Below are 15,813 nucleotides of genomic sequence, written 5' to 3' on the forward strand. Positions count from 1 at the left end.
GAGAGAATAGGAGAGGGCCTAGAACTGAGCCCTGGGGGACACCAGTGGTGAGAGCACGTGGTGCGGAGACAGATTCTCGCCACGCCAACTGGTAGGAGCAACCTGTCAGGTAGGACGCAATCCAAGAGTGAGCAGCGCTGGAGATGCCCAACTCGGAGAGGGTGCAGAGGAGGATCTGATGGTTCACAGTATCAAAGGCAGCGGATAGTTAGCTTTAGCAGTGCGGAGAGCCTCCGTGACACAGAGAAGAGCAGTCTCAGTTGAATGACCAGTCTTGAAACCTGACTGGTTTGGATCAAGAAGGTCATTCTGAGAGAGATAGCAGGAGAGTTGGCTAGAGATGGCACGCTCAAGAGTTTTGGAGAGAAAAGAAAGAAGGGATACTGGTCTGTAGTTGTTGACATCGGAGGGATCGAGTGCAGGTTTTTTGAGGAGGGGTGCAACTCTCGCTCTCTTGAAGACGGAAGGGACATGGCCAGTGGTCAAGGATGAGTTGATGAGCGAGGTGAGGTAAGGGAGAAGGTCTCCGGAAATGGTCTGGAGAAGAGAGGAGGGGAGGGGATAGGGTCAAGTTGGCAGGTTGTTGGGTGGCCGGCCGTCACAAGTCGCAAGATTTCATCTGGAGAGAGAGGGGAGAAAGAAGTCAAAGCATAGGGTAGGGCAGTGTGAGCAGGACCAGCGGTGTCATTTGTCTTAGTAAATGAGGATTGGATGTCGTCAACCTTCTTTTCAAAATGGTTGATGAAGTCATCCACAGAGAAGGAGGAGGGAGTGGGAGGAGGAGGATGATTCAGCAGGGAGGAGAAGGTGGCAAAGAGCTTCCTAGGGTTAGAGGCAGAGGCTTGAAATTTAGAGTGGTAGAAAGTGGCTTTAGCAGTGGAAACAGAGGAAGAGAATGTAGAGAGGAGGGAGTGAAAAGATGACAGGTCCGCAGGGAGTCTAGTTTTCCTCCATTTCCCCTCTTCTGTGAGCTCGCAATGAGTCGTCAAGCCACGGAGCAGGAGGGGAGGACCGAGCCGGTCGGGAGGATAGGGGACATAGAGAGTCAAACGATGCAGAAAGGGAGGAGAGGAGGGTTGAGGAGGCAGAATCAGAAGATTGGAGGGAGAAGGATTTAGCAGAGGGAAGAGATGATAGGATGGAAGAGGAGAGAGTAGCGGGAGAGAGAGAGCGAAGGTTGCGACGGCACATTATCATCTGAGTGGGGGCAGAGTGAGTAGTGTTGGAGGAGAGCGAGAGAGAAAAGGTAGTAGTGGTCGGAGACTTGGAGGGGAGTTGCAGTGAGATTAGTAGAAGAACAGCATCTAGTAAAGATGAGGTCAAGCGTATTGCCTGCCTTGTGAGTAGGGGGAGACGGTGAGAGGGTGAGGTCAAAAGAGGAAAGGAGTGGAGGAAGGAGGCAGAGAGAAATTATTCAAAGGCAGACATAGGGAGGTTAAAGTAACCAGAACTGTGAGGGGTGAGCCATCCTCAGGAAAGGAACTTATCAAAGCGTCAAGCTCATTGATGAACTCTCCAAGGGAACCTGGAGGGCGATAAATGACAAGGATGTTAAGCTTGAATGGGCTAGTGACTGTGACAGCATGGAATTCAAATGAGGAGATAGACAGATGGGTCAGGGGAGAAAGAGAGAATGTACACTTGGGAGAGATGAGGATTCCTGTGCCACCGCCGCGCTGACCAGATGCTCTCGGGGTATGCGAGAACACATGGTCAGACGAGGAGAGAGCAGTAGGAGTAGCAGTGTTTTCAGTGGTAATCCATGTTTCCGTCAGCGCCAAGAAGTCGAGGGACTGGAGGGTAGCATAGGCTGAGATGAACTCTGCCTTGTTGGCTGCAGAACGGCAGTTCCAGAGGCTGCCAGAGACCTGGAACTCCGCGTGGGTCGTGCGTGCAGGGACCACCAGATTAGAGTGGCAACAGCCACGTGGTGTGAAGCGTTTGTATGGCCTGTGCAGAGAGGAGAGAACAGGGATAGACAGACACATAGTTGACAGGCTACAGAGAAAGGCTACAATAATGCAAAGGAGATCGGAATGAAATGAACTAAACATCTGGGAAAGCGAGAGAGGGGGGCCTCCCTCACTTACGTTTCACTGAAACACTCAAATATAATTGTTTTAAACTACAGCGGTTCAATGTTTTTATGAATAGACTCTAACTTAGTTTATTCAGCTAGCTAACTTGGTACACCGAATCCTATGACGCCAAAGCCAACTAGCATGCCAGCCTCCAATAACACGGTTTAGCACCAATACTCGGTTACAACAAACCACCAGTGTGTTAACACGCCAAGCAGATTATTCGTGTCCGTGTCTAAAGTTGTGTAAAGTTTTGGGTTAGTTTTGACAGTTTGAGTGAGTACGTCGTCAATTACGGTAGCTAACACTAACCAATGTGTTGGATTAACCAAGTATACTGTATGTGGTTGAATGTGTTATTCACACCTTCTTGTCCTTTTTCCCTTTCCCACTCAACTAGATTGACAAGGACATGAACCTAAAGTACAGCCTGTCATCAGACACAGAGTTAATCTCCATCAAATCACTGACTTTGGGGAAAGTCACAGGTGAGCCCACCAGAGAAATGAGGACCTGTTGGTTAATGTAGTTTGAAATGACGGAATGACTGGGGGCTACTGTCAAAGTTTTATTTCTATATGGAAGAAAGAAACAGCCTAGGACATGGTTGCAGGGATTTGGAGAATCAGTCTTTGCAATAATAGCAAAGCTTGTAAGCTGGAAGAGATAGAAGAGACGTGTCAGTGATATTACATGTGATATAGGCATTCTAAGAATTAGATTTGGTCAAATATCTTAATCACTTCTTGCATCTGCTGTAGAATTGACAAACAGATGGGGAGGGGTGTGAGCCACTCCCATCACCACCCCACCAGGACATTGTATCTGTCTAATAATAAATAAATAAATACAATAATAATCAGTCTCACGTTGCACGCACCGCAAATCTTGGGAGTATTGCACTCAAGCTTATCACTTTGAGCATTAGTCAGAAGCTAAATGGAACTCTTATGTAAATAAAGCCTAATTTGTCTAACAGAGATTCGCAATAGCTTGGGGAACTAGCAAATCTATGCTAATTGACAACACAATTTACTTTTTAAAACAAATGTATTCATCTTATCATTAAGGTACCGCAGATCCCCACGGATGAATACATTTTAAATAGAGATTTTGAGAGGAACATTATTTTTTGGACATTGGTCATTGGCAATGTATAAGATATTTAGAGCCATTGAACAAAACATATTAAACACAGGCCTATAAGCCTTAATCATCTAATGGTAATTGCTGTATTTCCAACTTTTTCATCAAACTCATAAAAAATCATGAGGGTAGAGTTAAACAGACAAAATCAAATCTCCATCATGTATGCCAAATCTGGCCTTTTACTATATAGGACATAACATTCCCTCTAGGGTATGCTGTTTATCTCTCTCAGTCACATTCTATTCATATGACTTCAGCACAGCACAACAGCATCCACTTGTTATCTAAAGGATCAAAGGAAAGACATGTACCTTCTTGGCTGGGTTATGTCTCCTAGGGACCTATTAAGTCAAAATGAATGCTGCAGCTCCACAAACAAAGATCAATGATAGACCATGGTGGCGATGATCATTGTACAACTGTTTTGGGGGCAACTACTTCCTCTACAGCAAATTTGTCCCCCATTGGAAGTATGCTGGTAATTATAGATTTCAAACCAATTAGATATAATATTATTTTAAAGGGAAGATGCTGTTGAATGTTCACTCACATGGTCTGATTAGCTCCATTATTTAACTATAGAATGTTTTATATAGGAAGAAGACCATATCTTTAGAGGAATGACAGGCACACTCCTATCTCTGTTGTATCTTATATTCCCATCTACTCTTGTCCTTAACACAAATCAAAATAGTAAATTGCATCTCAGCTCTCCTATCTCTGATTAATTATATTCAAGTGCTTTAAGCAGCCATGATGCTATCTGTATATGTGGCAGTCGTTATGATTACTTTCCTGCAAATGATGAGGAATCTTTAAATAAACGTATTGTGTAGCTCTAATTTCATTTGCATACATTTCATATGCAATTACAGACTCTCTCATTGAACATAACAAGCAGGGACAATTTTCATACAGTCTCAAGAGAGCCTGCTCAATGGGTCATATCTCACATTGACAAACAGAGATTGCTATAAGGGATACTATACAACATGCGCATTAGTCAAATGTATGCACGCATGACTGTAAGTCACTTTTGATAGAAGTGTCTGCTAAATGGCATATATTATATAACTATTATTCAAAGTTAGATACTGTTGTAATTGTGGCAGTCGTGGATGTTTGAATGTTTTATTAACATCCAGATGAATCGATAAATCAGTGAGTCCCCTACTTATTGTTTACAGGAGTGGATGCTGTGGATGAGGAAGTGATGCGGGCAGGATCTAAGGGCTTCATTGGCTGTCTGTCATCAGTCCAGTTTAATCACATGGCTCCACTGAAGGCAGTGCTACTTAACCGTGGCAGCTCATTGGTCACTGTTCGAGGTCACCTGGTGGAGTCTAACTGTGGGACGCTGGCTGACTCGACAATATTGCACTCTCAATCAGGTATTGTATGATGTATTCAAAATGTAATGTATTTCTGCCATTTTGGAAGAGGTGGGGTACAAAGATTAACTGTATTTAACTTGTATAGTTTTAACTGTGGAAAATGTCATTTAAAGGAACTATCCGGCTATAATTAATGAGCTATAATTAATAACAATATAAGTGAAATCGTTTTTCCTTCCAAGTTTTTTCTTCCAAGTATGCTAAAAAGCAGCTTTTCTGTGTTTGAATTGTGTGGGCGTACCCCAATATGAGAATGGTGTGGGTGTTAGTGATGCGCGGGTTGACTCATAACCCACAGTCCCCACGATTATATCTGCAGGTTTAGGGTCATGAAGTATTGTGTGGATGAAGGGCGGGTGGGGGGTGGTCGGGCTGAATGAAGAGAACACAATACCTTAAAAAATCCATAAATATATCATTATTGTGCAATTTATATCTATAGGCTACATTGAGGTTTTTCTTTCATTATTTTAGGCTATCTGGCATTAGTGTGTAAGCCTAAACTTTAGGGCCTAACTGTATAGGCGCCAAATAGCCTATACGCCAATCGCCAAATACTTTTGGGAACAAGCAGAAAAAGTTAACGTTGATCCACGGAGGCAAAAAGCTGCAAAATGGAGAGTTGAAATTAAAGAGAAGGCAGGGCCAGAAAAGTAATGTTTGGGAAAGATTTGGTGAAGTGGTAAAAGAGGATGATATCAGTGCCGGCTATGTTGTGTGATGATTTTGAGGCGCTATACAAATTTGACAGTCACAAGACACGGACTTCAAATAGGCCTACTGTAGCCTACTGTTCAGATGGGTTAAATGGAAACTGAAATCTGGACACTGACTGTCACACCCTGACTTATGGGACTCTTGTATGTTGAGTCAGGGTGTGGAGATCTATGTCATTATTTCTATGTTCACATTCTAGTTATTGTATTTCTACGTTTGGCCGGGTGTGATTCCCAATCAGAGGCAGCTGTCGCTCGTTGTCTCTGATTGGGGATCATACTTAAGTTGCCTGGTTGCAATCATTAGTTGTGGGATCTTGTTCCGTGTGTAGGCTTGTTTTGTGTTTAGCCTGAGGACTTCACGTTGCGTTGGTTTGTTGTTTTGTTCGTGTGTTTATTCGTTGAAATAAACATGTATGCATTTCACGCTGTGCCTTGGTCTGACCCGTCCTTAAACGAACGTGACAGAAGATCCCACCAAACAACGACCAAGCAGCGTGCCCAGGAGCAAACACCCTGGACACAGGTGGGGAAGATTTGGTCTTGGGAGGAGATATTTGCGGGGAAAGGACCATGGGCGAAGGTAGATGCCCAGGCAGGAGAGGAGCAACGGCTACACAGAGAGCGCCAGCTGAGGAGGAAGCCCGAGAGGCAGCCCCAATAAAAAAAAAATTGGGGGGCTAAAGGGGTGGTCGGGGAGCGAGAGAGAAGAGCCCCGACCACTGCACCCGGTGGGTTTCCAGGTTGAGTCCCTACGACCATGGGAAGAAGAGTGGGAACAGTTTTATACTGAGGAGTCGGAGGATGACGACAATGATGAGTTTCTGTTCCTTAACTCCTGGAGGAGTCCTCACTGGAGGAGGAGAGCCGAGAGAGAGAGAAGGATCGGATCTGCAGGGTAAGAGAGGAGGCCACCACATTACGGGGGCTGATAGCAAGAATAGAGCGGGAGAGCTCCATTCAAGAGGAGGCACTGCAGGAGGCTCATAGGGAGAAGGAGGAAGTAGATGCACGGAGAGAGGAGCTGGTTAGGCAACATAAGGAGCGTGGGTTAATAGAGGAACCCATGTATGCGGAGATACGCACTGTATCGCCAGTGCGCATGCACAGCCCAGTGCGTTCTGTACCAGCGCCCCGCACGTGTCGTGCGAAAGTGGGCAGCCAGCCAGGACGGGTTGTGCCGGCTCAACGCTCCTGGTCTCCAGTGCACCTCCAGGGTCCAGTATATCCTGCTCCGGTTCTACGCACTGTGTCACCAGTGCACCTCACCAGTCCTGTACGGCCCGTACCTGCTCCTCGCACCAAGCCAGTGGTGTGTGTCCCCAGTCTGGCCCGGCCTGTTCCTGCTCCTCGCACCAGACCAGTGGTGCGTGTTCCCAGTCCGGTCCGGCCCGTTCCTGCTCCTCTCACCAAGCCAGTGGTGCGTGTTCCCAGTCCGGTCCGGCCAGTTCCTGCTCCTCTCACCAAGCCAGTGGTGCGTGTTCCCAGTCCGGCCCGGCCAGTTCCTGTTCCTCGCACCAAGCCAATGGTGCGTGTCGCCAGCCCGGTACGACCCGTGCCTGCTTCCCGCACCAAGCCAGAGTAGTCCGTTCCACCGGGGTCCAATCCAGCTCTGGTCAGCAGCTCCACTCCGGAGCCAGAGCAGTCTGCTCCACCGGTGCCTAGTCCAGCTCCGGTCAGCGGCTCCAGTCCAGACCCAGACGTCAGCCCCTCTCCAGGTTCGGGGTCTCCCACATCAGGGCCCAGACAGGGCTTGGTGCATCGTGGGAGGAAGGAGAGGGGAAGCAGCACGCCGAGGTCCAGACCAGACCAGGGGCGCAACGGGGAGGCTGAGAGAATGTGGTCGTCACGCCCGGAGCCGGATCCGCCTCCGAGGGGGAATGCCCACCCGGACCCTACCCTGTTATGTCAGGTTTGTGCGGTCGGAGTCCGCACCTTTGGAGGGGGGTACTGTCACACCTTGACTTATGGGACTCTTGTATGTTGAGTCAGGGTGTGGAGATCTATGTCATTATTTCTATGTTCACATTCTAGTTATTGCATTTCTATGTTTGGCCGGGTGTGATTCCCAATCAGAGGCAGCTGTCGCTCATTGTCTCTGATTGGGGATCATACTTAAGTTGCCTGGTTGCAATCATTAGTTGTGGGATCTTGTTCCGTGTGTAGGCTTGTTTTGTGTTTAACCTGAGGACTTCACGTTACGTTGGTTTGTTGTTTTGTTCGTGTGTTTATTCGTTGAAATAAACATGTATGCATTTCACGCTGCGCCTTGGTCTGACCCATCCTTAAACGAACGTGACACTGACTGTAGGTCTATAACCTCTCACATAGCCTCTATATTTTGACTATAGAACAGGAGTGGAAAAATATGATTTCTTTCTTTCAGCATCTTGAGAGAATGTGAATGCGCAGTTAGATACTGTGTGTAGAGGTACTGTCTTTATCAGTATCATAAAAGCTGATAGTATTTCAACCACATAAAATGTACATCCAAGCCGAACTGAAATCTTATCAGAAACATGTTGGGTCGTTTTCACAACTTTCTATTTCCTTACGACCGGTCCCTAAACGTCTTTGCTCCGCCAAAGAAGCCGAGATGACAGAGAAAACTGTACTGATGTCAACTAGATTGAAGCATTAATTCTATCGATGTATTACATTATTCTGGTGAGCAAGGGTTTATTTAGTCTTCTAGGTCAACATATAATGACAGGAGAGAAGCTGCATGTATATAAATATAGACAACTTGACTTACAAATAGCTTACCAAAATGTTGGAAATTATAAGGAGAAACATATCTAAATCAGGCAAAAGAAGTCCTGCACCCCCTGTCAAAAAATTGTTCCGCTGTTTCTGACTGTAGCTTACAGCGCATTTTAGTCGGGAGCGGGCCTCAGATTTTCACTTGATCACATATAGTCGGGCGGATGGATTATTAGCAATTGCAGGTGGGTGGGGTTGAACAAATAGCTGATCCGCGCACCACTAGTGGGTGCATACCGGTCATTTATAATATTAATGAGAAGTAAACAGCTGATTGGGCAGCTCAGCCACTGAGCCAACTTGTCTTTTTTATTTAACTAGGCAAGTCAGTTAAGAACAAATTCTTATTTACAATGACAGCCTACACCGGCCACCGGCCAAACCAATGACGACGCTGGGTCAATTGTGCGCCGCCCTTTGGGACTCCCAATCACGGCCGGTTGTGATACAGCCTGGAATCGAACCAGGGGGTCTGTAGTGACACCTCAAGCACTGAGATGCAGTGCCTTAGACCACTGTGCCACTCAGGAGCCAAAAAATGAGGAAATAGCAAGCATTTTTTAAACACTGTTTGAGATACAAGTTTGAGATGGGATTTTTAAAATAATTTTTGGGTGTTATTTATGCTTTGCCCACAAATGTGAGTATAGGAAGAGTCAACATTATTTGTGTATAAGTTAACAGAATATGAGCCTTCAAAAGTGAGATTTTCACCAGACACAGTTACTTTAACATTTCAATTTTGTCAACACTGAAGCCGTGATTGTTTTCAGTCTGTCAGATTCTTCCATTGTCACAATGATGGTACCCAAGTGAATGTTGCTTATTATTTTATGTTTGTTTTTCATCCATATCCTTCGGTCGCCCAGTTCTCAAACAAACGAGAGATCAATGATCTAATCCATTCCTCATGATGTCACCGCTCTCTCTTCCCTCCTCCGGTAGATCATTCAGAGACTGTCGGCAGAGGCAAAGGGCCATTAAGGAAGGTTTCAAAAAGCAACTCGGCGGTAATTGGAGGTGAGTTTTCCAATTCAGAGTTGTTAAAGTGCTCAATTGCAAAAGTCAATGTGATGTGAAATGTGCCCCAGCGATCTCTGCCTTTCTCATCAGACGTTTTCTAGGAATAATGGAATAATGTGTGTCTGTCAAGATAGGATAACATGCTACAATTTAAGGCATTTCCAGCCCTGGAGAGACATCCAAAGTAATTACCCAGAAGTTATGTTATTTGAACTGTAAAGTAAAAGGTCTTGTAAATTGACTTTCAGTCAGATATGATTGTATGCCATGGAGATAATGGAATGACTGATCTATATATTCCTAAGTCAATTTCTAAGTCAATTCCTAGTGAGACATTTTTGTCAAGGGATTTTAAGTTCAAACTCACAATTATCTCAGTGCCACTGAAGTTAAAAGATATGAAAAGCCATTTTGCTGAGCCTAAACAGCCAAATTACAATCAAATCAAATGTTATTCGTCACATGCTTTGTAAACAACAGGTGTAGACCAACAGTGAAATGCTTACTTTTGGGCCCTTCCCAACAATGCAGAGAGAGAGAAATTACTTAATAGATATAATATAGACACAGAAAAAGTGAAATCCTGATAGAAGAAAGAACTTCCTCTGTGGTCCACTAAAGATGACTGCTATTTGTCCCCCACAGGAGTGGTGACAGCGGTGGTCTTCATCACTCTGTGTGTGGTGGCGGTGATGACCCGTTTCCTGTACCAACACCGGCAAGCCCAGAGAGACGCCAGCATCAAGGAGAAGGAGCACCGACACAACCTGGAAACAGCCTACCGGAGAGAAGCAGCCTACCAAGCAGAACCAGCCTACCGGACAGAGCTCCACCTCCACCACAGCTCCACCCTCAGGGACAACAGGGAGTACTACATCTGAACACCAGTGTCCCAGTCCGTTGGTCATCAGGGAAGGCCTCTTCTCTGTTAGTGGATTGGGAAGTGGAGATGTTTCTGCAGAATCATGGACAACATTCCGAACAAACAAAATAACCCAGAGCCCAAGCCCAGTACCCTTGCCCAGGGATTATGCCGGGGCCTTTTCCCACTGTCTGATTGTTACAAAACATGTAGGTAGTGGACTGCAAGTTTAGCCAATTTTTAGGGCTGTAAGTATATTACGTGGTCAGTGGAACTGTTAAACAATATGGAGTGAATATGCAGGTGTGATTGTGAACCATTTCTCAACCAGCAGAGGTAAGGACTGAGATAATGAAGGAAAGGAAACATAAGTGAATGTCACCTGCCACACCTACTGAATGTGTACAAATTCCTGAAGACATCATTCTTCTTGTAACCCCCAATATTCTTCAAGATTTCCCACAGAGTCCTGTGGAACGTCCTAAATTAAATCTGAAAGATAAGAACGTACTGTAGGTCTGTAAGTGACGCCAACTGTGAACTCTGCAGTGTGGCAAGGGGCCTATACTGCCTTCTGTAAGAGTGCCTCTTCATATTGTTTTAACCTTTTTTTTTTAACAACCCTTTACAACTTGGTTTCAACTCGTTAGTGTTAACTTGTGTTTAGAATTTTTTATAAGGGAATCAATCACACATCTGAACATGAACCACCTGTCCTGTAAAATCTTCCTCTGTTCGAACCTATAACAAATGGAAGGTGTATTTTGGTGTAATTATATAATGCTGGAATGTATGTTTAAATGATAGATTGTGCTCAAAGGGGAGCATTTTGCTGTTAAAATGGATGGATGAGTACAGTTTATGTTCCACTTCAAAAGTAAAAATATATTTTAGGACAAACATTTTAGGACAAAACGAGACAACCTGATAGGTTTAATTCACAGTGCTGGGCCAGATCCATTAGAGACATGCCTGTGACTGGAATTTACCTACAAATCTGCCATTCAAATCAATGCATGGTTGTGCGAAGATTCAAGTCACGAAGGTGCGTCTCAAGACAAGAAATGATCAGATGACTATAGGAAAACTTTACTAACCTCTAATAATGAGATTTTGCTCATTGTTTTATTACAATATTTGTCATTTATTTACCTTTCCTTCTTTATGATTTGTATAGTTGCAGTTGTACAGGTATATTGTATAGATGTATATTTATTAATAAACTGAAGACATTCTTAATGATATGTTGTAATTTTCCCTTCTTACATCCCTTGTAATAGTTCAGTTGACTGTGATGTCAATTAAAATAATAAGGATTTGCAAGTCAATTCAATCTTCAGAAATGTAGTAACCTACATTAAAATATGTTGAGTGTAATATCAATATCAAATGCATGATTATAGGATCATGTACTTTAAATTCCCCAAGTCCTCATCTAACCTATTTTGATCTTCCAGGCAAATAGATACACACACTCCCCACTTTACATGCTCAATGGAGGGTTGATACAGTCAGTTTGAAATAGAACAACAATGCCATGAGCCGCCTAATTTTCTTTTATCTCTGTTGACACTGTATATGTAAAATATGTTCAATCAAATAAAAATGTATCAAGACAAAGGTTGGGCTGTTGGAATGATAAATTGAGAGACCTATCATTCATTCACTGATTGATTTGTTCAAGAGAGATCTCAAGAAAACAGCTGTTTTAAAAATGCTATATTGTTGAATATGGTCTTTACCTTTGCCCTTTACCTTTTGTCTGCTATGTCCTCAGAGAGGGTGTAACGGAGTCATAACCTCACTCCCCATCTTGAAATGTCTCCACACACGCTAATGAATAACTAGCTTTTCTATAGCGTAATTTGCTAAGATATTTTCAAGCGGGTGGTCACGTGTGTTTGCGAGGCAGAGGATCCCAGGTTCAAGGACAGTGCAGGACAGAGACAGGGAAGGAAGCTACAGTGAGTGAAAAAAGTTTTTGATCCCCTGCTGATTTTGTACGTTTGCCCACTGAAAAAGACATGATCAGTCTATAATTTTAATGGTAGGTTTATTTGAACAGTGAGAGACAGAATAACAATTAAAAAATCCAGAAAAACGCATGTCAAAAATGTTATAAATTGATTTGAATTTTAATAAGGGAAATAAGTATTTGACCCCTCTGCAAAACATGACTTAGTACTTGGTGGCAAAACCCTTGTTGGCAATCACAGAGGTCAGACGTTTCTTGTAGTTGGCCACCAGGTTTGCACACATCTCAGGAGGGATTTTGTCCCACTCTTCTTTGCAGATCTTCTCCAAGTCATTAAGGTTTCGAGACTTACGTTTGGCAACTCGAACCTTCAGCTCCCTCCACAGATTTTCTATTGGATTAAGGTCTGGAGACTGGCTAGGCCACTCCAGGACCTTAATGTGCTTCTTCCTGAGCCACTCCTTTGTTGCCTTGGCCGTGTGTTTTGGGTCATTGCCATGCTGGAATACCCATCCACGACCCATTTTCAATGCCCTGGCTGAGGGAAGGAAGTTCTCACCCAAGATTTGATGGTACATGGCCCCGTCCATCGTCCCTTTGATGCGTTGAAGTTGTCCTGTCCCCTTAGCAGAAAAACACCCCCAAAGCATAATGTTTCCACCTCCATGTTTGACGGTGGGGATGGTGTTCTTGGGGTCATAAGCAGCATTCCTCCTCCTCCAAACATGGCGAGTTGAGTTGATGCCAAAGAGCTCGATTTTGGTCTCATCTGACCACAACACTTTCACCCAGTACTCCTCTGAATCATTCAGATGTTCATTGGCAAACTTCAGACGGGCCTGTATATGTGCTTTCTTGAGCAGGGGGACCTTGCGGGCACTGCAGGATTTCAGTCCTTCACGGCGTAGTGTGTTACCAATTGTTTTCTTTGTGACTATGGTCCCAGCTGCCTTGAGATCATTGACAAGATCCTCCTGTGTAGTTCTGGGCTGATTCCTCACCGTTCTCATGATCATTGCAATTCCACGAGGTGAGATCTTGCATGGAGCCCCAGGCCGAGGGAGATTGACAGTTCTTTTGTGTTTCTTCCATCTGCGAATAATCGCACCAACTGTTGTCACCTTCTCACCAAGCTGCTTGGCGATGGTCTTGTAGCCCATTCCAGCCTTGTGTAGGTCTACAATCTTGTCCCTGACATCCTTGGAGATCTCTTTGGTCTTGGCCATGGTGGAGAGTTTGGAATCTGATTGATTGATTGCTTCTGCGGACAGGTGTCTTTTATACAGGTAACAAACTGAGATTAGGAGCACTCCCTTTAAGAGTGTGCTCCTAATCTCAGCTCGTTACCTGTATAAAAGACACCTGGGAGCCAGAAATCTTTCTGATTGAGAGGGGGTCAAATACTTCTTTCCCTAATTAAAATGCAAATCAATTTATAACATTTTTGACATGCGTTTTTCTGGATTTTGTTTTGTTGTTATTCTGTCTCTCACTGTTCAAATAAACCTACCATTAAAATCATAGACTGGTCATTTCTTTGTCAGTGGGCAAACGCACTAAATCAGCAGGGGATCAAATACTTGTTTCCCTCACTGTATATGTTAAGCAAGTACAGTGAGGCCTGTTTCATGGGCAGGGGGCAAGACTTCAACAGTCTCTAAAAGTCCTCCTGATTTCAATGGTTGCAATAAGAATGTTGTTTGGTTTGTCCGTTTATCATCCCTTCAGCTTCTGAACTGGCCCTGGTCTATAGCTTCACTTGAGTGGGCAACCTGCCTTCCGTGACTTAACTCTGCATTCTCATCTAACCTCTCGTGACATCCTCCAGGCTAATAGATACAAACCATTCCCACTTTACATGCTCAATATAGGTACGATACGATCAATTTACTACAGCAATGATTCACCTGAACAGACATGTCTGTTTTGACCTCAAGAGGAAGGTTGTGATGATAAATTGCAAGACCCATCATTCATTCAATGATACATTCACTCTAGAGAGATCTCAACAACAGACGTTTTGAGGACGCAGAATGTTGTCTTTGCAGCAATAAATGGACCCATTTCATTCATAGCGATTTTGCTGAACATTGTCTTTTCCCTTTGTCTGCTATGTCCTCAGAGTGGGCATGGGGCAAGACTGGGGCAAGACTTCAACAGCCTCTGAGCACCCTCCTGATTTCCATGGTGTTATTTTGTTTTATCCACCAAACGACAATAATGCTCTTTGTTTGTGAGGTTATCATCCCTTCAATGGCTGAACTGGATAAGGCCCTTCATCAAATCTATAACTTCACCAGTCTTGTGAATCTGTCTTGAGTGACCTGGCTCCACATCCTCTACTACGTCAACATCGTGCCCAACAATGGACAGCTTTTTGTCTGGCTGAAGAGACACATCGAGAACATGGTGTACATCAGTCTCGTTGTAGACAGGATTGTGCTTCTTGTGACAGAGTTAGTTGTCTATACTTGGCACTTTACAGAAGATCAGCACATTGCAGAAGATCAACTCTTTAATTCATCGTCCTACTTCAACATCATTGCAGAATTAGACATCAACAAGGATGTATTTCTATCTTGTCTTTCTATCTGGAGAAAGCCTGCATCACGATGTATGGCATTTTCTTAATCATCTACTTTGGGACTATGATTCTGTCTTGGAGCAGCACCTACATGTACCTGTGAAGGCACATGAAGAGGATGGAGGAGAGCAGTGGCCCTTTCTCCCAGCCCCAGCTACAGAGCCAGATGAGGGTCACTGTTACAGGTTTAGTTCAGGCTGTTCTGTATTTCCCCTGCTGTTTATGGACAGTGAGTGTGATTTTTTGGGGTATACAAGAGGAAATGCTGGCGCTATAGAGGCAAGAGAGGGGGAGTTCTGGTGAGATTAAGGCGAAGGAAAAACCGGCCACCTTTTCCCTCCATTCTATTGGCCAGTAACTTGATAATAAGATGGATGACCTCCGATTCCGGATTTGCTACCAACGGGACTCTCGTAACTGCAATATTCTCTGCTTTTCTGAAACATGGCTTTCAGACAAGATACCCCCCATGGCTATCTAACTGGATGGATTCTCCATTCACCGAGTGGACAGGACAGTGGAGTCAGGGAAATTGAGAGGGGGAGGGTTTTGCCTCTTTATCAACAACACATGGTGTGTTGACTCGAGCGTAATGGAAGACTCAACCCATTGTTCACCCGTCTTGGAATACCTGATGGTCAAATGCTGACCCTTCTACCTCCCGAGGGAGTTTCAGCTGTTATCGTGACTGTTGAATACATTCCACCTCAGGACAAGAAAAATAAGAAACTGTCACTTAACAAACTGTACAAGGCTATAAACAATCAGGAAAACGTGCTTTAATTGTTGCCAGCGATTTGAATTCTGCGTCATTAAGACACGTGATGCCAAACTTCCATCAACACATATCCTTCGCCACTAGGGGCAATAAAGTCCTAGACCACTGTTACTCTACCCACAAGCAAGCATACAAGGCCTTCCCTCGTTCCCCATTCAGTAAATCAGATCATGACTCCGTATTCCTGCTTCCTGTTTACAAGCTGAAGGTCAATACTATCAGATATTATGCAACAGGACTGCTTTGCTAACGCTGATTGGAAAAATGTTCAGAGACTCCGCCGATAACATCGACGAGCTAACCACCTCCGTAACCGGCTCCATTAGGAAATGCATCGGCGACCCCACAGTGAAGGTCCACTGCTTCCCCAATCAAAAGCCCTGGTTTAACGACAGGGATACCACACACAGGGCTATCGCAGACAACCCTTAGGCTACGGCTGAGGACAGGAACAAGTTTAAAGTTTTATTAGTCGTATGTATGGGATA

At 44.4% G+C, this 15,813-nt stretch overlaps 1 protein-coding gene across 1 annotated transcript in view; it reads left to right on the top strand.

Moving 5' to 3' along the window:
* The window catches only part of LOC311143646 (contactin-associated protein-like 5), an 80,368-nt gene extending 69,138 nt beyond the window's left edge, over nucleotides 1-11,230 (top strand). The window contains exons 21-24 of the mRNA XM_084179515.1: nucleotides 2,482-2,569; nucleotides 4,418-4,621; nucleotides 9,049-9,123; nucleotides 9,772-11,230. Of these exons, the coding sequence (XP_084035641.1) occupies nucleotides 2,482-2,569; nucleotides 4,418-4,621; nucleotides 9,049-9,123; nucleotides 9,772-10,007 (603 nt within the window). The 3' untranslated portion in view covers nucleotides 10,008-11,230. The remainder of the gene's footprint in view (nucleotides 1-2,481; nucleotides 2,570-4,417; nucleotides 4,622-9,048; nucleotides 9,124-9,771) is intronic.
* The last annotated feature ends 4,583 nt before the right edge of the window (nucleotides 11,231-15,813 follow it).

Source organism: Coregonus lavaretus (genome assembly GCF_964263955.1).
Source record: "Coregonus lavaretus genome assembly, chromosome: 16".
Lineage (NCBI taxonomy): Eukaryota > Metazoa > Chordata > Actinopteri > Salmoniformes > Salmonidae > Coregonus > Coregonus lavaretus.